Genomic DNA, 26,519 nt, shown 5'->3' with positions numbered 1-26,519 from the left:
TATTCATTAGTGCAGATAAAATCACATATAACTTTCACGAAAATTACAATATAAGCACGGTTTATACCTTATTGGACTTCCAATAAAACATATTTTTAATGGTGTGTACACCATGTTGCCATTTTTGTATGAGGGAATTTCTAGAAGGATTTTGTGGGAAATTCCCTCCAAAAAGTAGTTTATAAGATTTTTTTGTCTCAACTTGCTATTTGTATATAGTGATACAGAAACAGGAACTGCACTAAAACATAGTTTTGTGTCTACTTAATAAATAATGTTAATTTCATGTGAATCGCATTATTCTGTCTAGAGATATAAACTATTATGTCTATTTATAGGTAATAAAGAATATACTATGCAAGACTTTTACCAAACACCAAAACCTAACGTTGACGTATTATTGTCGGCACATAGATGAATACTCAAATACAAGCACAAATACACGCATGCTTTCTGTGGAAAATAAGTCACTTTTTAATATTTTGATCTGGCAACAATGCATAAAAAAATTGCATGACTCACGTAGCCTGATGACTGTTAGTAGCGTTGAGTGACGGTCCAAGCTGGACGTGTTTTAGATGTGGCCGCGTGTAAGTTAAAGTGTTTGTGCATTGTGGAGTTCGAATATATTGTGTTGTATGGTGATGCACTGAGTTAGATTACGTTTGTGCTGCTTCATGATTGATAGAGTGTAGATTCGTGTGTGTATGTGTGTTTGATACCTTACATGATACAAGATGCCGAGGAAGTGTGTAAATCACCCGGACAATTTCTGTTATGTATGTGGGGAGCTGACATTTAAATCGCAACGTCGATGTTTTACTCCATTTGTGAGGAAGTATTATCAGTTATATTTTGGTTGCTGTGTAGGAGACGAAGATAAGAATTGAGCTCCTCACTACATTTGTTGTACTTGCGTGAAACGTCTGACTGGGTGGGCAAATGGTGAACCTTACATGAACTTCGCAGTACCGATGATCTGGAGGGAATCAAAAGATCATTCTTCATACTGCTACTTTTGTATGACACAGATAAAAGGAATAACCAGTAAATCTAACCACACATTACAGTACCCTAATTTGCCATCAGCAATTAGGCCATTCCACACAATGCAGAATTACCTGTACCAGTACCTCCTGCTCATCTTACGGTAATTGAGGATTACGTACTTGAGGCAACTACTGAAGTTCCAAATGAAGAAGATGATTCTACTTATGTAGGAAGCACATCTACATTGGATCTCCATCTGATAACTCAGGGTGAACTAAATGACCTCGTACGGGATTTAAAACTCTCCAAGATACAGGCAAAACTTCTTGCTTCTAGACTTAAAGTCTGGAATCTGCTCCATCGTGACACTAGAGTGTGTATTTTTCGAAACCGTCATACATAGCTTCAAAACTACTATTCTCAAGAAAATGATTTACCGGGCTGTGCTGTGATGGATACACTCGGACATGCACATATACGTACAGAGTGGAGATTGTTTATTGACTCTTCCAAAACTAGTTTGAAGGCTGTCCTTTTGCACAATGGCAACAAATTTCCTTCAGTGTCTTTGGCTTATGCAACTAATATGAAGGAAACCTATGAAAACATCAAAATAGTGTTAGAAAGAATTCAGTATGAGAAATACAAGTGGACCGTTTGCTGTGATTTAAAAGTTATTTCTTTGTTAATGGGTTTGCAGCTTGGTTATACGAAATATTGTTGTTTTCCCTGCGAATGGGACTGCAGAAACAAAGCGGAACATTACATCAAGAAGGAATGATCAAAGCGTGTATTAACTCCTGGACAGAAGAATGTTGTTTATTCCTCACTGGTGAGCCCTGATAAGATAATTCTACCTCCTCTTCACATAAAGTTAGGGCTCTTCAAAAACTTTGTTAAGGCAATGGACAAAAGTAATGCAGGATTTTGTTATCTCAAGGAAAAATTTACTCGGGTTAGTGATGCTAAAATCAAGGAAGGGATTTTTGTAGGCCCCCAAATAAGATGTTTGATTCGTGACCAAAAATTTGAGGATCTCTTAACTCCGGTTGAGAAAGCAGCTTGGTGTTCATTTAAATGTTTAACAGAGAATTTTTTTTAGGAAACCAGAAAGCCCCAAATTACCGTGAAATTGTGAGTGATTTCCTGCAATCATTCAAAGAAACGAGTTGCAACATGTCCCTTAAAGTTCACTTTCTAGGCTCCCACCTGCATTTCTTTCCTGAAAACCTTGGTGCTGTTAGTGATGATCATGGGGAACGTTTTCATCAGGACATTTCCTCCATGGAGAAGAGATACCAGGGACAGGAGTTCACAAATGCTAGCTGATTACTGTTGGACACTCAAAAGAGATGTTCCAGAAGCCAAACACAGAAGAAAGTCGACAACTAAAACATTTTAGTTAAGGTAAGTAAGTGTTCATTTACTAAGAAGATACCACTCACTTCTTTTGTATTATTTATTAAGTAGACATAAAATGGTGACACGGTGTATATATCATTGAAAATATGTTTTATTTCAAATCCAATGAGGTATAAACCGTGCCTATATTGTAATTTTCGTGGAAGTTATATGTGATTTTATCTGCACTAATGAATATGGCAAAATGAACAGTACACATAGCATATTTTTATATAAATATGTGTATTTCTCTGGAAAGAATAATGCAATTCTTATGAAACTTGGAGGGCTTACTAAGTATAAATCAAGCTAACATACAATATAATTTGTGTGTTTATATACCTAAGGGTACCCGAGCTACACGTATGAAAATGGTTAAAAAAAAAATAAGGGGAAATTTCCCGAAAATCCCTCTGCCACGGGAAAACTGAGGGTGATGGAGAAAAATTGATTGCAGATTCGAATTCTACGTGAAAAGTTCTATTAGAATCAGGTATTTTCTTCCGTGTGCCAGAGAAAAAGTATTTTTTTGTCGACTAGTGTAATTATCGTGTTTCTCTTTATAATTTTTAGACAATATTTTATAAATAATAATAATAATTTTTCAATACACAGCTTTTTCTGACTACATTTTATAGGACTAGAATTAATAATAATCAACAAGACATCTCATCACTATATAAAGTGTTTCAAATAATGACATAACTACGATCCCTCAGATTGTTTGTACCCCTACTCTAATACTAGTTGTACTCATAACTGAAAAATTAAAATTGGCGTACAAAGTGATTACTAACATATTAAACATTTGACTGTGTAGATGCTTCTTCAAAATTCATCGTTTCATAGTTGACTCAGTAAATCGAGTTACAATAAAATCGAAGCAGAACATCTTATTTTTTGTTACAATCATAATAATAATATGTAATAATAATTTTCTTTACAGAGGACTATTATGCAGTATTTTTTCATTAAATAAATGCATTTGAAAAGCACTTTACATACACAGAAACACCATGTATTTTTTTTTCACTATCAAGTACGAATAATATTTGAGAATTTTTCATTTATCAAAATTGTTATTGGAAAATTATAATTTGCTGTTATTAATTATTCCTATACATGGGTTCAATGAATTTTATAGCTTGATGTAAAGCTACTACTTGTTTATATATATATATATATATATATATATATATATATATATATATATATATATATATATATATATATATATATATATATATATATATATATATATATAACGGGAAATTTTTTACTTCACATCACTAGGCCCTAATGATGTCTTCATCAGTCCACAGAGCACAATCTTCTATTGCCGGAAAGGTGGTGGTTTTGGCTGTTTCGGAGTGGGTCTGTGTGCTGTCAGTCAATAATGACAGCACCATAGATTTGAAAATCGACAGTAAAAACATCTTTTCGAACACGAGGCAATTCCTTTTATCCAAATAAATTAAACAGTTTTATGTTTAAATCGATTTAAACAAATGATACTTAATTGATATTTCTATAAACAACATTAAGAAATATAGTTGAGATTTATAATGACTTACCTATAAACTCTGTTGGACTGTACAGCTCTGTTCTTTTCATGCCAACAAATTGATCATCCTTAAAGAATATGTTTACAATACCATAAGATTTTCTGAAAGTAAAAATTCAAATAAAAATAAAACTTAAGAGAACATTTCGTAATTTTATTTTCATAGATCTGATACAAAATTGATGAACTATGAGAAAGTTTCGTTAAGTTGTGATCCCATATGGCCTGTGGGTCTTCTCAAACGTTATATAAAATGTTCAAAAAAATACACCCTTTGCCTGAATAGTACATATGTCTACCTCAAGCAGCTGTTTGGACAGGTAGCTAATACAGTTGTTGAATATTTGGAGCATGGTACCCTGTGCTCACTGTAGATCTTCATTAGTTAGAGGATGGTCGTTGTTTAAGTCCTGTTCGCGGTTAGACGCCGTCCCATCGTATGCCACACATGATCGATAGTACTTAGGTACATTGATCTAGCAGGCCAAGGTAGAAAAAGGAAGTATACAAGGTGAGAACGTTTTTGTCATTACGATTTCCTGATGCGCACGCGTCTTCCTGCTGAAAGATGGTCGTCTTGGAAAGTGCCTAAATAAGATCATACGACAGGATTGTCCCTGTCAAAAATCCACCACGCACTAGTAATACACCTTTGAATGAAGACCAGAGACGAACAGGAAGAGTCGCTTTTTGTACCCTATACAAGAATGCCATCTGTGGGTCCTGAATGACAAGTGAGAACACACGTTAAATTTTTTGCTCAACAGTACGTCTATGAACACGTGATAGGAGTTTCGATGTTTGTGACAAAATGTTTTCCTCTCTGAATTCCACCACCCTCTACTCGCCTCATCGTTATAGTTTCTCACGACACTACCAAAGATATCACGGTGATGAGCAGGCACCAAGGGCAATCGAGCGTATACTGTCTCGAATAATCTATTCTTTAGTGTTCAGCGCTCACGTGGGGCTCTGGTGGTTTTGATTGTAGTGACGGTCACCGTCCTGTGAATTAGGGCGGGCCGACTGAACCTTGTATCTGGTGCGTTGCAGGATCGTATGTACTGTAGGAACCTCAGTTTTCTATCGTACATATCGTCGATGGCCCACTGACGTCACGACGCACGCAATTACAGACATCTGTTCGGTGGCGTCGTTAGATCATTGCAGAGACAGACAGTGATCCACAAGAAGTTGACTGCAGAACTCAATCATCATCTGGAATGATTTGTTTCTACAACCATAGTGCAAAAAGGCTGCATAACCTCAACATCTGCGGTCGGGTTGCAATTTCCAAATCTCAAATCTCCTTAGCCAACGAGTAAATTACAATTATTCGCTTTTATTAATTAATCACTCACATTTCTAGAAAAAATGTCGAACTTTGAATTAAAATATATTTTTGTAAATTTGAGTCATAAACGAAAAAATTAATAAGTATTTTACTCATGTTACCAGATTATAAGAAAAGTCAATGATGAAAATTCGATTCCAATTATTAACAAAACAAAAGACTGTTATGTGATTGTTTGGTGTATATATATATATTCAATCATCAAAAGAATATGACACTCAAGCGACAATCCCGTAATCCTATTCTTGTTAAATCTTAAAAAGGTAATGTAAAAGTTAAAATTGGAATAAGATTAAATAAATAAACAGGGTAGTGACAAAGCAGGAAACGTCAGAGAATTTTGATTGCTAAGAATGAGATTTAAAAAAAAAGAATTAAATAAAATTTTTGAAATTATTTCAGATGTGGTTGGGTGCTTGTTTTTCAATTGGCATCTTCAAACTTAGAAACTTATCTGTGTTTTTCAGTAACACTGGGTAACAAACTTGTATCTGTAGTTATGCACATTACCTTCTGCTTTTGCTTGTGCAGTGGAATATCATACTGGTGAATCATCTACAAAAGCGCAGTTGGATCAAGTATCCAATGTTAAATTCATTTTCGACGCATGCATGATTCCAACCTTTTTCCTTTTTCGTTCGTACAAGTTTCGATTTTATCGGAGTTTTTTTGTTCTGTATTAAGTAAAGGTTGCTTATACACAAATGAAAGGATTTTGGAATACGTTACTCGCAGTGATGTAATGCTAATTTTTTAGGTGGGTATACGCTCCATCCCTTATTACATTACATACACACATGTTATACATACATATATATACGCCTGGGATTGTTTGTCATCCAAGCATAAGCAGCCGAATTTGCATATTTCTTCAAAGGGCCAAAAAACACTTCTGTCTAGAGGCTGTAGCTTATGGGAGCAACGTGGATGGAATAATAATAAAGTTACTCCATTTTTCTTGCAGTAGTCTAAACCTTGTAAAGAAAGGTGGGAGTCATGACTGTCTAGTAGAAGAACAGGCGAGATTTAACTGCACTTCACCTCTCTTATAAAATGTTTCAAACCAACACCGACAACGTTTGGCAGGTGGTTCCTAACACCAAGATAAGACAAAGAGTATAGACCAACCTGGGTGCACAAATGCTTCCTTTCGAAGTTATAGTCGTCGAAAACATCAAAAAATGAAATTTAAAGGTCCGTAGCTCCAATACTATGGGACCTACATTAGTCGGGTCAAGACTTCACTTAGGAACTAATATGTACTCTATTCAAGTTTCAGAATCCTGCGGTACTTCCGCAATAATTTTTAAAGAGGTAGTTGGTGAGTACTTGATATTATATGTCCGTAGCCAAACTCCCTCTATAAAAATTATTCCTTAAATGCAGCAGGATTCTGAAACCCTAAGTGAAGTCGGGACTCAACTACGATTACAAATCATTTTTTCATGTTTTCGGCAGCCTATAACTCCGAAAGGAAACATTGGTGAAGCCAGGTTGGTCTATACTTTTCGTCTTGTCTTGGTGTTAGGAATCACCTCCCAAATGTTGTCGGTGCTGTTTTGAAACATTTTATAAGAGAGGTGAAGTGCAGTTAAATCTCGCCTGTTCTTCTACTAGACAGTCATGACTCCCACCTTTCTTTACAAGGTTTAGACTACTGCAAGAAAAATGGAGTAACTTTATTATCATTCCATCCACGTTGCTCCCATAAGCTACAGCCTCTAGACAGAAGTGTTTTTTGGCCCTTTGAAGAAATATGCAAATTCGGCTGCTTATGCTTGAATGACAAACAATTCCAGGCGTACTATGATGATTTACGACATTCCCGAAATCGTTAAAACTTCCTAGTCTTCAATTGCTCCTGAAAAGAATATTCAAGCAGGATTTGCAGCCACGGGTATTATGCTATTCAATCCAGTTATATTTCAGAATGTGAGCTTTATGGTAGGATATGTGGCCGATAGGCCGAATCTTGAGGAAATTAACGTTGCAATTACGGAAACGGAACAAGGAAGTACTCAAGAGACGAATCCGCCTAACAACAACTCTTTAACCGTAGTTTAGCCTGTTGCTGGTTCATCGAGAACTATAGGCTTGACTGTTTCACAGCATTCTGTTTACATCGCCTAAAGAAATAAGGCAACAGAAGTCGTGTCGAAACAGACAAATAAGAAAGCGTCACTCAGCTATTTTTACAGATACGCCTGTGAAGAGAATGTTAGAAGAGCAGAAGAGAGTGACAAAATACATGAATGTTTCCCGTAGCAGGAAGAAAACAAGAAATTTTCAAAAGAATTTCAATACCTGTGAATTATCATATGAAGACGATACTATTTATTTGGTTTGCACGGACTTCCATCCAATAGTAAACAAAATAAATCATGAATCCAATGCTCATGTTGCAAGAACTGAGCGCATGAGGCATGTACTGATAGAAGCGAATTCTATGTGTGTCATAATTGTGATTCAATGGACGATATGTCTGAATGAAAAACACATGTACGTAACGTTTTGTTATTTAGTGTAGGCCTACTTTGTTGTAAAATAACTAGTAGCTCTGCGTTAGCTACAGGTAACAATGTTTTGCATCTTGTTCTGTTTTAGTTGTGAAAAGAATAACCTAAGGTTAATTATAGGCCTATTCCAGTCTGTAGTTCCTTTAGTTGAAGTAAGAATTAATACACAGTTTTGATAATATTTTTGGTTTTACTTATTAGGTAAGAAGCATACGATTGATTTCCTTTTAAAGAAATTGTAAACTTTAGCCTACATAGTATACACGTTTTTTGTTGTCTACAGTAGATCTAACACTCCATTTGTATTACTTGAATTCTATTGTTTACGATAATTGTCCTAAAAGTCATTTTTGTACTTGTAAACTAGAAATCATAATTTGGAAGTACACTGAATATGAAAGAAATAGGTACAAAGTATTTTAATATATGAGTGTGTCCACTTCCCCCATACAGTGTATTAACCAACCCAGATTCGGGGCTAGTTGACACATTTTACTTAATGTTACGTTTACACGTCTAGCTCCAATAATATAATACAGATCATATACCACATTGTTTTAATTAGTGGGAGAAAGTATAACGAGTTTGCCAATAATTCCTTTCCTTCTCTAGAAAATTTGTCTCACCATTTATAGCCAAATGAAAAAGTGTGTCAACCATCTCCGGTCTCCCCTACATCACATTATTTTATCACTACTTATCGTCTTTGGTGCGAGAAGTTGCGGCTTTGAAACTCGGATCTGATGATGAAGATATACGTATATATATTTATTGATTAACCATATTGATATTTATTGAGCTGTATTTGGTTATTGTTAAATAAATTAAAATAAAATTAAAATAAATACGCACGTGGGGAAGGAAAAAAAATGTTCTCCTCCTAAAAGTAAAAGCTGTCGACGCTAAACTAAAAAATGGGAGTTTTTCCAGTTTTTAAATATAAATTTGAATTTTTAATTTATTGAATTATTATTAAAACCGAGGAAGCAAATAAGAAAACCCGCAAGTCTAGTTTTTCTAGGTACATTACAATTTCCGTGACCAAACATTTTCTCATACATTGAAAGGTGTTTCGGGATTGCTTATTATATTATTAAACCTTGAGCACTGCCAGATAAAAGGACTTGAAAAGGATGCTGCCTGAATTTATAAGCTAATGTACAATTTCAGCATTCAAATGAAATGAAATCTTTGAGTTTTACGTCCCACGGCTATGCCGGTTAGGCTAAAGGAGACGGTGATTATGAGAAATGAGTGAAATGGTGGAATGAAGAAACTGGGAGGAAACGGGAGAACCCGAGAAAACCCACGCACACGGTGTTTGTCCACCACAAAGTCCACTTGGCGGGACCCCGGGACCCCAAGCACCAGAGGTGAACGCTCTACCACTGAGCCACCGCTTCCCCAATTTCAGCATTCACTTAATGTGTCAAAGAAAACCAGTGAAGATGACCGGCTATCAAATTTTTTAAAAATAGAATTACTCGGACAGCTGTTTCCAGCGAAATTTAAACCTAGGGCTGTTTACCAGATGTAAATAATAATAATAATAATAATAATAATAATAATAATAATAATAATAATAATAATAATAATAATAATAATAATAATAATAATAATAATAATAATAATAATAAATCGGTCAAGAAGGTGCGAAAAAGCCTTTGCAGATTCAGCTATCCTAAGAGAGATTTTCTTTAATCGCACCAGGTAAATATTGGAATGGTACGTAACTTATAGGCCCTAAGTAGTCTCCTTTCCAATGCCTTCAACGCAGGACATTATCCTTCTGACATCTTTGTCATCAAAGCGGAGATACTTTTATAATGTGAAATACATAAATAAATAAATATACTTACATCTTTCTCTAAAATAGTATTTGGCAAATTAAAATCTTTGGATTTTTCTTTGCTATTTCTCGATGTCTTTGCTTTTACATTTTCTTCAACGGAATTTACTCAGCTATTGTATCTTTCTTTTTAACGAATTTTCTGATTTTTTCTTGGATACCTTGCAAATTGCGAAGCAACTCTTATTCGTCAAGCCACAAAGAAAGGTTAAACGCTACTAACCATATATGTTCGAAGTGACGGTTGTGCTGAAATGATGAAAGATTGCTGTGAGATGCTCATACGCTACAAGTCTTTAATGGCATTTGTTTTCTAACCCCCTCGTGTTAACAAATTATCTTCAAATATTTTTTTATTTGAGCGAAAACGAAACCAAGAAAAATAATTTTTACCCGTTCCCTTTTTTTGAAAAGTAGGTTACGAAAAAACTACTACTAGTATTAACTGCTGAGTATTTATTGAAATCAATCGCCGCTTTCTTTAATATCAATTGCGGCTACGAATAAGCAGAACTAATTCGAGGTTCGAAGTTGGAGTTGATGGTATTGAGAACGACAGTGACTGATTCAAACTAGACGAGAGGTCACGTGTTTTGTTATTTTTGTGGAGATCAAGATTTTTTGGCGCAAATGTATTCATTCAATATCCTAAACTAAAGGTTTAGGTCCCTTAACTAAAGTGAAGACCATTTTATTTTATTTATTTATTTTTTTTTTAACCTCCTTCCGCGATTAGAAAGGAACTGGTTCCATCTCGTATTGCCTCGCTCAAATTGTATTCAATCGACAGACTGAATTTGGATCAATGAGGGCGTCGGCCCTACTTCTCACCTTCAATTATAGAAGGGATTCTCGGAAAACTTGATTCCTACACCCCAAAAACGCAAACATTTTAAAAGAGCTTAGACATCATTCGCGGCAACAGTCTGACGATCAGTTGTTTAGTGTGATTTTTCGTTCTGAAATACACTACATGAAAAGCAGTTTTGTTTGTTCCAATGAAATGAGTATACTATGGATTGAATATAGCGTATACCCGCGTACTTCCTAAATTTTAGGTGGCTATACGATAGTTTCTAAAAGTTAGAGGTGGGTATACGCCGTATACCAGCGTATACCCTCCATTACATCCATGGTTACTCGTATTTGAGCTTCTGTGTTTTCATTCTAATGTATTTTAATTCACAAAGAGATTTATTTCGGAAGTGCTTATGAGCTTACGAAAGTTGTTGATAAAGTTGCACATGACTTGGTCTTTAAATATGGGATAAGACTGTAGATATCAAAGTGTACTTTCTACTTTGTGCTTATAATGCAATATTTATTAATGGTTATACATTTTATACCATCAATAGTTACACATTTGTAATGATTTATTAATGATGATGCATCTCATAATTAAAAAAAAAAAAAAAAAAATGATGTTCTCTTTCTCAATTCTCAATCTAAAAACATTCTGACATTAATAATGATGCAGCAATTTGCGAACAATATTTATAGTTCATGAGTTGAAATAAAGTTCCATTCTCTCTCTCTCTTCATTCTTTGAGCCATTTTTGTATGCTCTTTCAGTACCAGTACTAAATGGTCAAAGTTTTATAAAAGAAGATTCTCTCAGACAAGACATAAAAAATGTAACTGGAATGAAGCTTTTGAGACAGGGGGGACAAAAACTGTTGTGGGGGTGCCATGGAGAGACCCCTGCTAGCACTGCTCTCCATAAATACGTAACATAGACTGGATTTCTCCCGACTTCTAAAACACGGACTTACTAGGCCATATCATTTCGTAGATAATGCTTTGAACCGCTTGTAATACGCCCCATTGTTTATAAGCTAGACTCTTTTAGAAATGGATTTTTTGCACATTGGACATCTTTTAACGAAAAAAGCGGCACTTTCTGATCTGATATAAGAAATCATCTTCCGAAATCGAGCGATAGTGTTTTTTCTATATCATATGTATATATATAAACAAATATCTCACCAGGAATTATTTAAAAACATAAATAAATGAACTCTATGTCGGAACACTTTCGCTGATGCTTTATCAGAGAGGGAAATGGAAGGAAAGGAAAGCAATAATTGGAGTTGTTGACTACGTAACGTTAGATCTGGTGCCATGATGGCTTCGTAGGATATTCTGAATATCATTATAATAAAATATGGATAGTTAGAATCAAAGCTAAAAAAGGTTAAAAATTTGAATGTTGTTACAAGCCTGTATGTCGGAAATGTACTTATTACAATTGACAAGTACGTATTATGGAGGAAATTTCCCATACACATACAATTCATAATAAAGTTCACATGAATTTAATATTGAGCCTTCTTAAGATACGAATTTGTATTATAATTATTTTTATTATCTATCATACATATTCAAAGAGTGAGCGTATACAGTGGACACGTCACAACATAAATATATGAATATATGTATACAGATTTCTAATTCCAATATTCCATATAATATTAAGTATGTTTTCTTTATATAACAGACTTCTTATAAATATTCAGTCACATACTATTTCATACGAGGGCCGTTCGGAAAGTAACCTCCGATTCATTAAAGAAATAAACACCAAAATAAATAAGAATAATTTATTATATACATCTGGAAACTACTTCTTTGCTCTATGTTTTAACAGAGTTTCCATAAACATTCAAGCATTTGTTATATCTCTGTACTGGCTTAGAAATTCCATCAGCATAAAAATCTGCCGCCTGTGCCTTGAGCCAGCCTCTGACCGCAACTTTTAGCTCCTCGTCATCACTGCGCACAGTATTTCCTGTAGCCTAATCTCTGTGTCACTAAGTCATATGACACAGCCCTGGAAATTTGTGGAAATTCATCAGAAAGCTCCGAGTTTGTGTAATGTCGATTTTCACGAACTTTCCCATCAATTTTCTGAACGAGTTTATCAGTGACCACTGATAGCCTGTCACTCCTCTCTTCGTCATAAATGCTTGTTCACACTTGATCCATACGTGGCACAAAGTTCCCGATGAATAGCTGCTGCCGAATATTTTTTTTTTTTTTTTTTTTTTTTTGCCGTGAGAAAACGTATAACAGCTCGTACCTCGCACTTAGCGGAGTTTTCTATTGCAGCACACATTTTGAGACGCTACAAAAGTGGAACTAGTGATCAGACAACCTTCATTCTACCACGGCTGGATGTAGATTGATCTACCACGCACGTCTGTGCAAAGATGAAGCGCTGCCCCCACTACTTCACGCATAGTGACCAATCAGAGGTTACTTTCCGAGCACGCCTTGTAGTAGTTTGTAACCATCAACCACATTATATGTATTACATATTTTATATAAGTTAAAGAGAGACTGTCTCTTCGAGTCACATGTTTAGTGGAAATATTGTTCTTGGTTCCTTCTTACAGAAGAAAGGAGATTACATAATTAATTTTCTTCTTTTGTTTTCGAAATATGTGTTAACTAATACTATAGCGAGCATTGGATAGTGGTGAGTTGCAGTTTAGCGTTCCTTTTCAGCTATCTTAGACGAGAACTTTTAAAGTGCAACTCGAACTTTTTTTTTTTTATTTATTGCTCAGACGCGCCTCTTCGGTTTCGGCACCTGAAGATTTGAACCGAAACGGGCTATCATCATTGCAATATCATTCTTCAACCTTTATTTCATCGTTCATATTTATTTGAGGAACGGGGACAAGGACAAGGACGAGGACAAGGAACATGAAAACAAGAAAACAAACAAAACAAAACAAACAATAAAATTTGAAAAAAAACAGAAAAAAAACAGGATCCTAACTACTAATTATTATCTGATAATGAGTAATCTTCCTTTATATAATCTAACTAATCTACTTTGATTCTGACTCGAGTTGAACTTGACGTCAGGCCTATCATTTTCATCATTCGTTGCTTCTGATCTATACTTAGCCTTTCCCGTACTATTTCCTCTTCTTTTTTTTCGTTTTGTTCATGTTTTTCCCTGTATGATTTTTTTTTTGGTTTCACCTGTATGTGTGATTTGACTCTCTCCTGTGCGAGAATTCACCACATTCTCCAATTATATCACTAATCACACACATCGCTTAGCACTATTTAGCCCTATCCACACTTAATTTTTTGTAGTTTGGACACTAGCACACTATCTCACTCCTGTGTGAGAAACACAACTTAACACTATTTCACTACACTCATTTCACTCACTACATTCCCCTGTCGTGTATTCTTCTCTAATGCCTTGTTTATCTTATATTTCTAATTTATGTTCCTCGGTTGTTTTGTACGTCCTCGATCCCTCAAGCAACGGCTTGGGGCCCAGGACCCACTCAGAGCACTTAGTGTGGGCCCTGGTCAGTGGTGTCCCACCGCCGTCGCACCGGAAACGGAAATGGCGCCTACGTAGCTTAGTCACGGAGAGTCACGTTATCTTTCGTATTGATTCGTAACGTTATATAGTTCCATGATATCTTATATATTTGTTTATTGAAGAACACGACGTCCCGCCACCGAAACTCAAAATTCACTCCGGCCCGACGCATCCGGAGTTCCATTCCGGTTTGTGCCGGGGATGTGTCGAGCCCACATTCACTCACGCGTTTCCTTCCGGGGCACGCGGAATACCAGCGTTCCAGGAGATGACCTCCGGTCCGAAAAGAAATACACAAACACCCAATTCACACACTCCGTTTCTTTCTCTTTCAAATCTGTTGATTCCTTATTGGTTCATATTTGCTAAATTCCTTTCCTCATACTGTTTTTTACTCCGTTGGGAAAAATCAGTGGTTATTTTATTTACTACTTTGAAGTCTCTTTCATCGGAGATAACATCTTCCATTCTTCTTGTTCTTATGATATTCCTGTCGTTTATTCGATCCTCAAGTAGAGGGCACCACAATATGTAATGATCCGGTGTGCCAAATTCGCCACAACCACAGTTTCCGTCTTCTTTTAGTCCAAATCTTTGAAGGTATTGGCCATAGGGGCCATGTCCCGTGAGAAAGTGGACAAGGCCAGCAGATGGATCAAAGTGGTGCCATTTAAGTCTTTCCCTTATGTTTGGGATTAAGCTATATGTTCTTCTTGCCTTTTCTGAATTATTCCAATCTCTTTGCCATTTGTCTAATATTCCTTTTTCTATATCTTGTATGTTATCCACTTCTATCCCAATTAAGTCCTTTACTCTATTTTTATCCCCTTTTTTGAGCCAGTATGTTGCCGCCCGTTGAATTATTAATAAATGCATCGGCTTTAACCCCATCAGTACAGCTAACGCATTGTGGGGAGTGGTACCAAAAGCCCCGCTTAATCTGATCATTATATTTCTTTGAGGTCTTTCTATTTTCTGTTTTAACGTGTTATTTTCTAACAATCTGTGGGCCCACACGCTAGCAGCATAGTTCATGGTTGCCCCTAGAATTGAGTCATGATAATTTTTTATTACTTTACGTGGGAGCTTGTATTTGTTACTTGCAATATTTATAAGTTTGTTAGTAACCTTATGACCTTTATCAATAATATAGTTTATGTGTTGTCCAAAATTTAATTTATCATCAATTTGAATGCCAAGGTATTTGAATTCATTAACTTTTTCTATTTTTTCCTCTCCAATTTTGATAATTGGATCCCTTACCAATTTTGTTCCGAACATCATAAATTTAGTTTTTTTCTTTGATAATTTTAGTTTACACTGTAAATTCCAGTCTTGCAATATCCTTATTATTTCTTTCGAGTTCTCTTCTATTTCTCTTCTTGTGTTTGCCGAGGTTATTACTGCAAGATCATCTGCGAAGGCTATTACCCGATCCATGCATTTATTTTTATTTAATGCTTCCAAACATGGCTGAAATTCAATATCCCACATTAATGGGCCTAAAATAGATCCCTGTGGGCATCCTTTTTGGGTATTAATGATTATATCTCCGTTCTCTTCTTTTATTATTATGTTTCTATTTTGAAAATAATCTTTTATTGTATTTACTAAATATTCTGGCATTTTTAGATCTTTTAGTCTTCTTACTAGCGACGGAATCCACAGATTGTCGAAAGCCCCTTCTATATCTACGAACAATGTTAATACATATTTTTTTGCGCTCCTGCACTACCGTAATGTGTTCAAGTTTCAAGGTCGACCCACCGGGAAAGAGCCCGGGATCCTGTGTATCATCAAAAGGCATGCGTACTAGTCCTTCAGACCAGCGAGGAGGGCGCTAAATATCGGAGTTGTGCGAAAAATATACATAGTTTAAAATTAGAGAATGGTTTTCTGACACTAAAGAATGTTTCAGTTGCACTCAAGAATTTCAGATTTAGTACAGTAAGTGCAAGATGATTATACGAGATGAGTATAGCTCAATGTATAAATTAAATAAAACATTGAATTTAACATCCTATGACAATGTTGTGTAGGCTGAAGAAGATAAATGAAATGAAATTTTGAGTTTAAAATGAAATGAAATGAAATCTTTCAGTTTAACATCCCACGATTATGTTCTTTAAATTAAGAGAGATGGATGTTTAAGGCAGCGAATGATAATGGAATAACTGATGAAATGTGTATAAAAGTAATTTACCTTATTTATTTTATTATTTTTCAAATACTAGAATTGTTCCTAAAAATCTTTATTCTAAACCTGTGCACCCTGCACTCTCTGCTTCACACAAATCATAATTATAATTCCACTTCTAGACCAAATGGATTGAGTATAGCCCGCTCCCCCCAGTGATTTTTAACGAATCATAGTGATTCTAACGATTCATACTAGTTCATAATGAATCGGAATCACATGTTATAAAGATTTAAGATGTAAATCTTGTGGTAAGGAAGCTCTTTTAGTATAAGTAGTAGTAGTAGTAGTAGTAGTAGTAGTAGTAGTAGTAGTAAGTAGCAATAGTAGTAGTAGTAGTGGTAGCTAGCAGCAATAGTAGTAGTAGTAGGAACGGGTTAGAAGCCCCGCAGGGGTTGGTTGTGTTCTGTTCTCGATATAAGTAGTAGTAGTAGTAGCAGTAGTAGTAGTAGTAGTAGTAGTAATAGTAGTAGTAGTAGTAGTAGTAGTAGTAGTAGTAGTAGTATTAGCAGTAGTAGTAGTAGTAGTAGCAGTGACTCTTAAAGTTCCGGTGACAAAGAACTGGGGGGAGCGGGCTATACACAAGCCGACCAAATTTCTATGCTCTAAATATTCTTTGTTACACGTATCAAAAAAACACATTTGAAACATCCAATATTATGAACTAGATTGTCTTGTTTTGTCTTGTCTTTTACACTATTATCAGTGTTCTATGGGCGCACCAGGTTTTTCACCAGTATGTGCTATAAATGTAAAAGAAATTCGTTATTCATTTTCCAAATAGTACTTATAAACAACAAATTGCATAAATTTTCAAGAAAGTAATATATTTCCCATTTTGAAGTAATGTTTCTGTTAATCTATTTTCACTGTGAATGCAATGTTTATCAGAATTTCCTGTGTCGTAATTGTTTTCTGGAATGTTAAAAGGATTAATGCAAAGGTATTCTAGTATTTTTATTCTTGTATGTTACTTCAGTATATTCCATATAGTCCATTAGGAAATATTATGTAGTAGATTTTTTTTTAAATATTTATACCAGATTTTATAAAAAAATGTACTAGTGCTTTGATTGGTAGCCAGTTGTTAGTTGCCAATATGTATTTATAAGAAATCGGTGCATATCCAAGATAAGAATATAATTGTTTTAGTAGCTGAGAACGTAGAGATTGAAACAATTCACATTCAAAAATAATATGGTTAATAGTTCCTATTCCTTTATCACACCAACAATGATAGGTGGGTTTTTTCCTTATTTGAAATAATTTTAGAGGTGATAACGCTGTTCCAAAAATAAGTCGGTAGTAAATTATAATTTCTCGACGAGTCCATGTTTTAGTGATTTGTTTCATTGAATTTTGAAGAGGAGTAGAAATTAACCAATAAAATTCACCAGGAAGTGGTTGATGTTTATCATACCATTTGTTTAATTCTTCCTTATAATATGCTTTAATAAGATTAAAATAATTTTTTGGTGATAATTTTATATGCGTTGGTTTTCCTCCTAGACATGCTGTTTTCGCAGCATTATCTATAATATTACTATTTACTTCAATATTAACATGAGCCTTAATAAAAGTGAAATAAATTTTATAATTATTTTCCGTCATGTTGAGATATAAATATTTAATATTTAGAATGCTCCAGGTTGTAGAGTTGTTCCAGTGAATAGAGTTCAATGCTGTTAGCACACTTAACGAATCTGAGCAAACAACAGATTTTTTTTACTTTATATTTTTGTATGTATAATAATGATTACCGGATGGCAAATGCTTCTCCTTCAAATATTGTAGTATTGATGGGTAGCTTGTACTTAAGTGTTGTTGTTCTAGATGGAATATATATTGCTGCTCCTACATTGATATTATTAAATTTTGATGCATCTGTATAGATGAATGTAGCATCCTCATCAAATCTTTGTTTAAATTCTTTCCATAGGTGTTAATAATTTTTTTTCTTTTAGATCTTCATTTGATATCGAGATATAAGTAGGTTTCATCACTGGTATTTGTGTCGTATTAACCTTATAATTCCAGACAAAGCATGGAAGAGATGGAACTTTATGTATCATCGTGTTTAACATTTTAAAATTGAGATATGCTTGGACTATCCATGGATAATTACGAGTGTAAGGAAGATTTCGTTTCTTGAGTAATAGTTCTAACTGTTGAAGTTTGATAATAATAGGGGATTTTGATTTACCAAATGCTTTTAATATAAATTTTGATGCCAACATAGAAAATAATATTGGTAATGGAGTGTACTCTGATTCCTTTAATAAAGCCATTTTTGGGCAGAATGACGGTTATGAAAATATTATTTTTGTTAAATTATATATTGATTGTTCTAAACAGTTATAATATAAACCAGACTTGTTATAAAATATACTACCATATGAAATTTTCGAAATATATCCTTGATGTAGTATTGGTAATAAAGTAAATGGGTTGGTTCCCCATCGCTTACAAGATAGACATTTAATTAAACTTAAGTATTTTATATGTTCTTTACTCAGTGATTGTAGTTGTAATTTCCAATTTAATTTGCGATCTAATAGTATACCCAAATATTTTATATGTTTTTCTGATTTCAATTTATTATCATGGTATGTCAATTGGTATTGTAAATTCCTTTTCCTGGAAAAAATAATGAATTTTGTTTTGTTCCAGTTTAGTTCTAATCCATTATTATTCATCCATTTATTAATGATATCTAAGTTTTTCTCCATGCTTGGTATTGATCGTTCAACTTGTGTTGTATAAGAGCGTATCTGAAGATCGTCAGCAAAACAAGTAATGCTGGTATTATCCCATGTTGAGTTTACTAAATCAGCAATATAAATATTAAATAAAATCGGACTTAATTTACTCCCTTGTAACAAGCCTAATGAAGTTATTCTCGGTGCTGAATAGGAATTCTAATAGAATATCTAATATCACATATCTAATATCACTAGAATATCTAATATCACATGATCATATGCTCCTTTTAAACTACATTCTTTACACATCCGGCTTCCCTAACAACGTAATGGCCATTCGCATATTAGCAAGCGCTTTCGGCCCAAACATATTTCCCAACAATTCTCCCTCCTCTATAAAAGTAGAGTTGGATATATCTGATCCACTAATTTAAATCTAGCAAACAACAAACTAATAATTCATTTCTGTCCTGCTGCTTCCCCCTTAAGTGTATCCCGATCTGTCAGGCGGTCTCCTTTGTCGAGTAGATCTTCTGAGATTCTCTTGAACTTCTGAAGTACGTTGTTCGCAATTCGTACCGGGTGTATTCCTATAATAAAATGAGAACGTGGGAGGAAACGAGGTGAAAACTCATGGACACGATGTTGTCCACCACAAACTTATTTGAGTGGGGATTGAACCTACACCGAAAGTAAGCACTTTACCAATGTGTCCCCTAATTTTCTTAGTTTAATGTCTCACGGTCATGTCCTTTAAACTAAAGAAGACGGATAGTGAGTGAAAGTAAGTTGCACGTGGTAGCCACTAGACCAGCGGAAAGGGCAAGACGAATGACAATAGCAAATGAATAATAATGAAAGAATTAATGCAGTGATGTCAGAGTAGGAGTATCTCGACAAAATCCACAGATACGGTGTTGAGCAACCACAAAGTCCACATGACCTCAGATTAAATATGATGTACTGCATGCGAAAGGTGAGCTCATTACAATGTTCTCCACAATCATAGAGTTTCAAAATTTTAAATTACTTTATATATATCAAAATGTTTTAACAGTACTGTTTTCATTAAATTTTAGAAAGAATAAACATACTGAAGTTGCTAATTAATGTAGTTAATTAAATTATGTTAATAATGTACGGTAAATTTATAGCCATCTAATTTATCAACAGTGCTTAAAATTATTGACCATCTTTCAATAATTTAACTGTAGTAAGTTAATCCTTTAGCGCAAAAACATTGGTCTTTTCATTGATTTTTTTAAAGCAAATCTTTATTATAAGTATACAGTACATTTACTTAGATTTATGTTTAACAGGCTTCTAAGCTTAAATCCCGATTTGAAAAATGAAAGATATGAACACCATAACGTTTCATATGTGTACTAAGTTCGTGAAGGACCACCGTCGGTCAAGGACGGATGAATTTCGATTCAGTCTAAATAGCAATTAATGAAATTTTCTGCGAACATTGAACTAAGTCCAAACTCGAACGTTAATATCCAACTGAATTAAAACTCTGGTGATTCTAGTAAGACTCGTGACTCTGGAGCCAAAGATCTACTGCACTTGACCAAATATTACGGTGTGCAGACTTTTGGTTCCCGAATTATTGACTACCACATTTGGGGATGGACTTACTCAAAAAATAAATTCAAACCCAAAGGTCTGTGCACCATAATATTTTATACGCGTACTATACTTGTAAAGGTCGGCATTTATTCCGAAGTTGGGCGTCCGCTTTCGCCACGTTTTTTCGCTGTTACGTACTTTGCAAACTTTCTGCAATTTGTTACTAGGTTCATTAATCCGTGTTCTTCACAAACTTTTAAAATATTTTGTTCGTTATCAACGTATTGCTTCACAAATGTTAAAACTGTTACTTCATTGCCCTTGTACATTCGCCATGTTGATGACATAAAGGCTCATTTCTTTCCTACAATGCAACTGTTTTGTTACCTTGCGCCAAGTAGTTCCCTCCGCTCGCCGTATAGTCCCATGTTTACAACCGCTTATATATAACAAATAAACAGATTTTTCGAGACTCTTATATATTATCAAGCACACAAACGATAATTATCCATATCTTTCCTGTAAATTTTAAAAATTTTGCTGGAAACGGATGCCCAAGTTTGGAACTTAACCCTAAAGGTCTTCCATCATTCCTATATACTGTATATATATATATATATATATATATATATATATATATATATATATATATATATATATATATATATATATATATATATATATATATATATATAATTATTCTTGTGATTGATTTTTTATATATCGGTAATCTAAAACGCGCCCGTGCTCAAATACATAATATGACCTTTAACTTCTGGGACCTTGCTTCATCGGTAGGGCGCGGTAAAGATGTGTCGATGTGGTAACAGTATACGACAAATATAAGTGTCTGACGGAAATGTTACCATTGTTTGGCATGGAGTAGGGATAATGTCTGTGGCTGTCAATCAGTGTTCAAATCCCCTATTCTTCTTCTTTTTTTTTTTTTTATCCAAGATAAATGTGAATGGAACCAATGAAACAAAGTGGGAGCAATGTGAAGAAATAGAAATTAGTACACTGATATAGCTACCATGTAAATGTCTGCACGTATTTACCTAGGTAATTTATGCTACGTAGTGAACATGGGGCTGTGGTTGTGATCTGACAAATATATAAGCAAGCTACAAACGTATTCATGATATGCAGATTTCTTCCATGCCAATCGATGAGGAGGTTCACTTCTAATCATGGCTATACGTTTAGCGTACGTGCCTTTGGCTCAGGAGACCCGGATTCAATTTCTGGCGGCAGCTTGTGCGGTTTGAATATCACGTTAAGCTGTAGGTTCACATCTCGTATAGCTTTAATGCTAAACTGAATACTAAACGCCAAATCCAGTGCGTGTGGGCTTGGTTTGAGTCCCGATGTTCAGACATTTATATGGTACTTGAATGTGTTAATTTCTGTTTCTTCACACTACTCTCATTTTTTCATATATATGGAATACAAAAGTGGAACTCGTGCTAGAATTTGAACATAGATCGCTTGGTTACCAGCCACACACGTTGCCTCTATTCCATGCCAAAGAGTGATAACTTTTCTTTGTTAGACACTTATTTTGACATGTGCTATATGGTTTTGCCACATCATCAAGTCTTTACCAAGCTCTACGGTAGAAACAAGACGCCGGAGGTTAAAGATCATATTATGTCTTCGTTTTCTACATACTTTTAGCACCACCTTCGCTGAGCAGGAAGTCGAGTTTTACACTGCCCAATATATAAAATTCAAATGAAAAACAAACTTATATTTTATTAAAATTTCATTATTTTCTTACTTTCCTCAACAAAAGTTTGTTTGTCTTCTTACCTATAATATCGGAGATTAAGTGTTTTAATTGCCTCCATCCAGTTGTGGGTGGACAACGACATTTCAATATCATAACTAATTTCATTACAGGATGGCAAACAGTTGCAGTGGGATGAGTTCCAAGCCGAAGCTCCCAACTTTCTTTGCATCTCTTCCAAGAATATGGCATTGCGAAGTTTCACTGAAATCATGAATTACTGTGCTATTAATATTTGGTAACCATGTCAGTAGTTTATACAATTAAATTCACAATGGAAAGCAGCATTATAGAAATTACGACAAGTAATTATCTCAGTAGCTTTCTGTTGTTTATAATTTAAATATACAAATTTTCAAAACAACATCTTCAGCGACAGACTGGAAAAAAAATCTACAATAGTAGTGAAGGGATTCTCAACATTACAGAGGAAATCACACTTGAAGGACGCAATAGTAAGACAGGCAGAAGGGCTAAAACAATTATTCAAATAATCTTATTCGAATAATTACACTTCTGTTGTTCGAAAAACGAATTTTGTACAAATATTTGAAGAGTTAATTATTCAAATCTTAATAGCGCTAATAGGCAGAGCAGTAGGGACGCGGCACAAAAAATCACTCGAAAGGATGACAGGATTACTTAGCTCGTGTGCACGGAACTAAACAGATATTGTATTTACTGCGTTCCGTATACCAAATACATGTGCCATTCACATCTTAGTATAGAACATGTCAGAAAACATTAACATGATTAATACATATTATGTCTACATATAATTAATTGATTACAATAAATTAAAGTATATCCATGACATTAAATAAAATAATAATAATTGCTATAGTTATTCAGAATTATCTTCATCCTCTTCATTTAGAAGCTCATTGACAGAATAAAATGCAACAGTTAATAGAACTTTTCTTATTGCTGCCTTTTTATTTTGCTGCCTATTATTAACATTTTTAATCAGTTTAACAGTCTGAGGTAAATGAATGAACAATTTAATAGATGTCCAGAAGAAACTCTTCCTATATGAATCCAATCTACGTGGAGAAGCATGTATATTTTTTTTAGCTCTTGTACTATGACTATGTATATTTACATTTTTGCATATTTCCAAATTTTGTTTTCTGTACATTTCACAATCTAGTATGTAAAGTGATGGCAGAGTTGGCACATTTAATTTTCTAAATAATGTTTGCAGTGAGTTCTTTGATTATATCGTTTGATAGCTCTGATAATTTTCGTTTATGCTTTGAAAACTTCGTGTGATCTTGTAATATTACTTCACAACATAATTCCATATCTTATATGAGATTCCACACCCACATAATATAATGTGATTGCGTAACACATTGTGCTCAATTTTATACACAATTGTTTTGCGTGATCACCAAATTTGAGATTCTAGTTCAATATTATACCTAAAAATTTAGTTATGGTATTTTTGTATGGGATTTTAGTTCCTAGACTTATGTTTGTTTTGTTTATTCTTTTTGTCATTCGGTGGTTGAAAAACTAAATACTTTGTTTTTGATTCATTCAGCACGAATCTACTTTCCTCAAACCATTCGTAGACATTATTTAGAGTTTTGTTGTAATATATTCACATCTTTTCGAGTTATTAGTAAGGACGTATCATGTGCAAAAAAAAAAAAAAAGTCATATGGACGGTCTCGACGGAATTTGGAAGGTCATTTATATAAAGTAAGAAAAGTAATGGCCCTAGTACACTCCCTTGCGGAACTCCTAATTTTATTTCCTTAATATCTGATTTGTAGTCACTTATATTGCATACTTTTAAAAAACTTATTACTCGCTTAGCCATACCACTTTAAACACTTTGGAAACAGATCATAAAAGTGATATTAGCCTATAATTAGATACATTATCTTTCTCATATCGTTTATGTATGGGTAATACATTTGCTAGTTTTTAGTTTATGCGCTGATACTTAACGGGAACTACACGATAAACGGACGCAGAAGCAGATAAATGGGTAACAATGGAATGCATGTACATGACCCCGCCATCGGGGATGATCAGTGATGTAATCACAGGCGGCAAGGGAGAATTGCCTTGCAGCTTGGACAAAAGTGTACTGTAGTACATTGTACATGCAAACAAGGTGTTAACCCGCCCTTAATTCTGTTTTTTTTTTTTCTCCAGAAAACTGCCACCATTGCCAATGCCTAACATACGACGATGTCGCCCTACTACCATAATTACAAACTTGATATTACAGAGAAAAGTCTTGCCTGCAACAGATGGTAGTACAACAGGCAGAGGTGAATCTAAAGGGTGTGTGGAAGTGTAAACCCCCTGGTCTCAAATTTCATTTTTCAAATTCGGATATCTGAGGTATTTGTCACTGAGACTTTAGGAATTGGAATACAAATAAACACTACATTTTTATAACTTATAACTTACAACTTACAAAGAGTAAAAATGTGGCCTGACTGAACCGGGACTCGAACCCGGGATCTCCGGCATACCGTGCCGATGCGTTAACTACATTTTTATATTTGATCAGAATCAAGTTGGTATTAATCAAAAATAATTTATCATTTCGGTACAGCCGTATAGAAGTATTATTCGTCAAATTTATTTCCAATTCAGCAAATGCGTATTATATTTTATGAATCATTTCATTTCGTTAATATACACTGTGAAACAATTCGGCAAAATCAGATGTTTGACTTATTGGGACCACTTAAGATTACTTCTGTATTATTCAAGCAGAGGACCATAAAATAAACTATGTTCATATTTAAATCCAAATCAGAAACTTTCGTTTGGATTTGTCAAATACGTAGGATATCTCTTTACCATAGTTATCAAAAATAATACAATTGTAGAGTCAATTCGGCAAATGAACGTTTCTTCTTAAATATTATTAAGAATTTCTTCCTACAAGATAAATAAGCTTTAGTATTTTAAGGTGCATAGCATGTTTATCGTAACATAGGCCTAAAGGTACTGAAATCATGAAGCCGTTCTGCTGCAGTGGCGACGGAAATACTAAAATTTATTCAATGTAAGACGAAAGATTAGTATTATAAAATCAACGCTGTTAATATTTCAAATTAAACTTAATTGTTTCTAGTTTTCAATTTATTTCCATCGTCGTTATTTCTTCTGAAATATTGAACAATATTATTATTTAATGTTTTTCTTTTACATCAGAAATTTAAACGTAAAATGCTCGTTCTTTAGGTAATTTCTCAATTATACGTACACCCACGAAGAGAGAAAATATTAGTATCAGCTGTATTGAAGGAACAGTGTCTTTATATCCAACAGCCTTAAAGGACCCTTCTCAGAGGTTATGGAAATCTGGTTACCGTTAAATTGGCTGGTATTGCAGTATGTTGTGTATTTTGGTCCCCCGACGAAAAGTCTCAATGGGCAAGAAGCCCGAAAATCTTATGTTTTTGAGATATCTGCTGATTATTATCATCACTTAAAGGCATACGCTTCCTCGTAAATTGAAAATACTAATTAGGTCGACATTTTATCTATGAAGTAGGAACTATATCACTAGGGTTTTTGGAATCGCTGATTCCTAATTCGAGGACGGTTAACCTCCATCGCGCCAGGTTCAAGGTCATTTGAAGGTCAAATCAAGAGGGAATACCTTACTATTGTATTTTTTACTGTAACTTTAATAGGTAGAGAAAACTAAGTAACAATTGCTCTTTTTCACTTGCGGTATTCGAATATAAGAGACGCAGGAAGTTCATTTTTGTAAAAGTTTTATATGTTCACAGTATATGTGTGAAAATATTTTTACAAATAAAAAGTTTATATTAAATTGAATATAGAGTTATTATTCTTGAATTTTTACTGTATCTTGATGTATGTACCTAGGTCAGTGGCGTAACTAGTTTTACTGCGCCCTGGATATATCGATCATCGCTTTACTCATACCCGCCCCCTGTCCCACGCATTTCAGCTGCTGCGTTATATAGTATATAAAGTTATTTTTATTAAGAAACGTAAAGTTTTTACTTATCTTTTTCCTATTTATCACTACATACTTAATATGAATTATATTCATAGGAAATTAAATTTAAGATGGTTTACTGTATTTAATCCAATTTAATAAAAAAATAACGATAATAATAAAATAAAAGAATACAATAATAAAAATGGGAGTTTTTTTTTCATGGTAATCCTGGATTCTCTCGTGTTGAACAACATGACTTTCCTCAATGCCGCCTCTGGAAGGGCG

The 26,519-nt window shown here is 34.3% G+C and overlaps 1 protein-coding gene across 1 annotated transcript in view; it reads right to left on the bottom strand.

The window, feature by feature from the left end:
- Nucleotides 1-26,519, bottom strand: part of LOC145665453 (pickpocket protein 28-like) — a 66,446-nt gene that overhangs the window by 5,637 nt on the left and 34,290 nt on the right. Inside the window, exons 9-10 of the mRNA XM_081732761.1 lie at nucleotides 22,309-22,489; nucleotides 3,966-4,057 (exon numbers count right to left, since the gene is read on the bottom strand). Coding sequence (XP_081588887.1) covers nucleotides 3,966-4,057; nucleotides 22,309-22,489 — 273 coding nt within the window. The remainder of the gene's footprint in view (nucleotides 1-3,965; nucleotides 4,058-22,308; nucleotides 22,490-26,519) is intronic.

The sequence above is a fragment of the Thermobia domestica genome, chromosome 11, assembly GCF_964235325.1.
Source record: "Thermobia domestica chromosome 11, izTheDome1.hap1.1, whole genome shotgun sequence".
Lineage (NCBI taxonomy): Eukaryota > Metazoa > Arthropoda > Insecta > Zygentoma > Lepismatidae > Thermobia > Thermobia domestica.
This window is presented reverse-complemented; position numbering and strand designations above follow the sequence as displayed.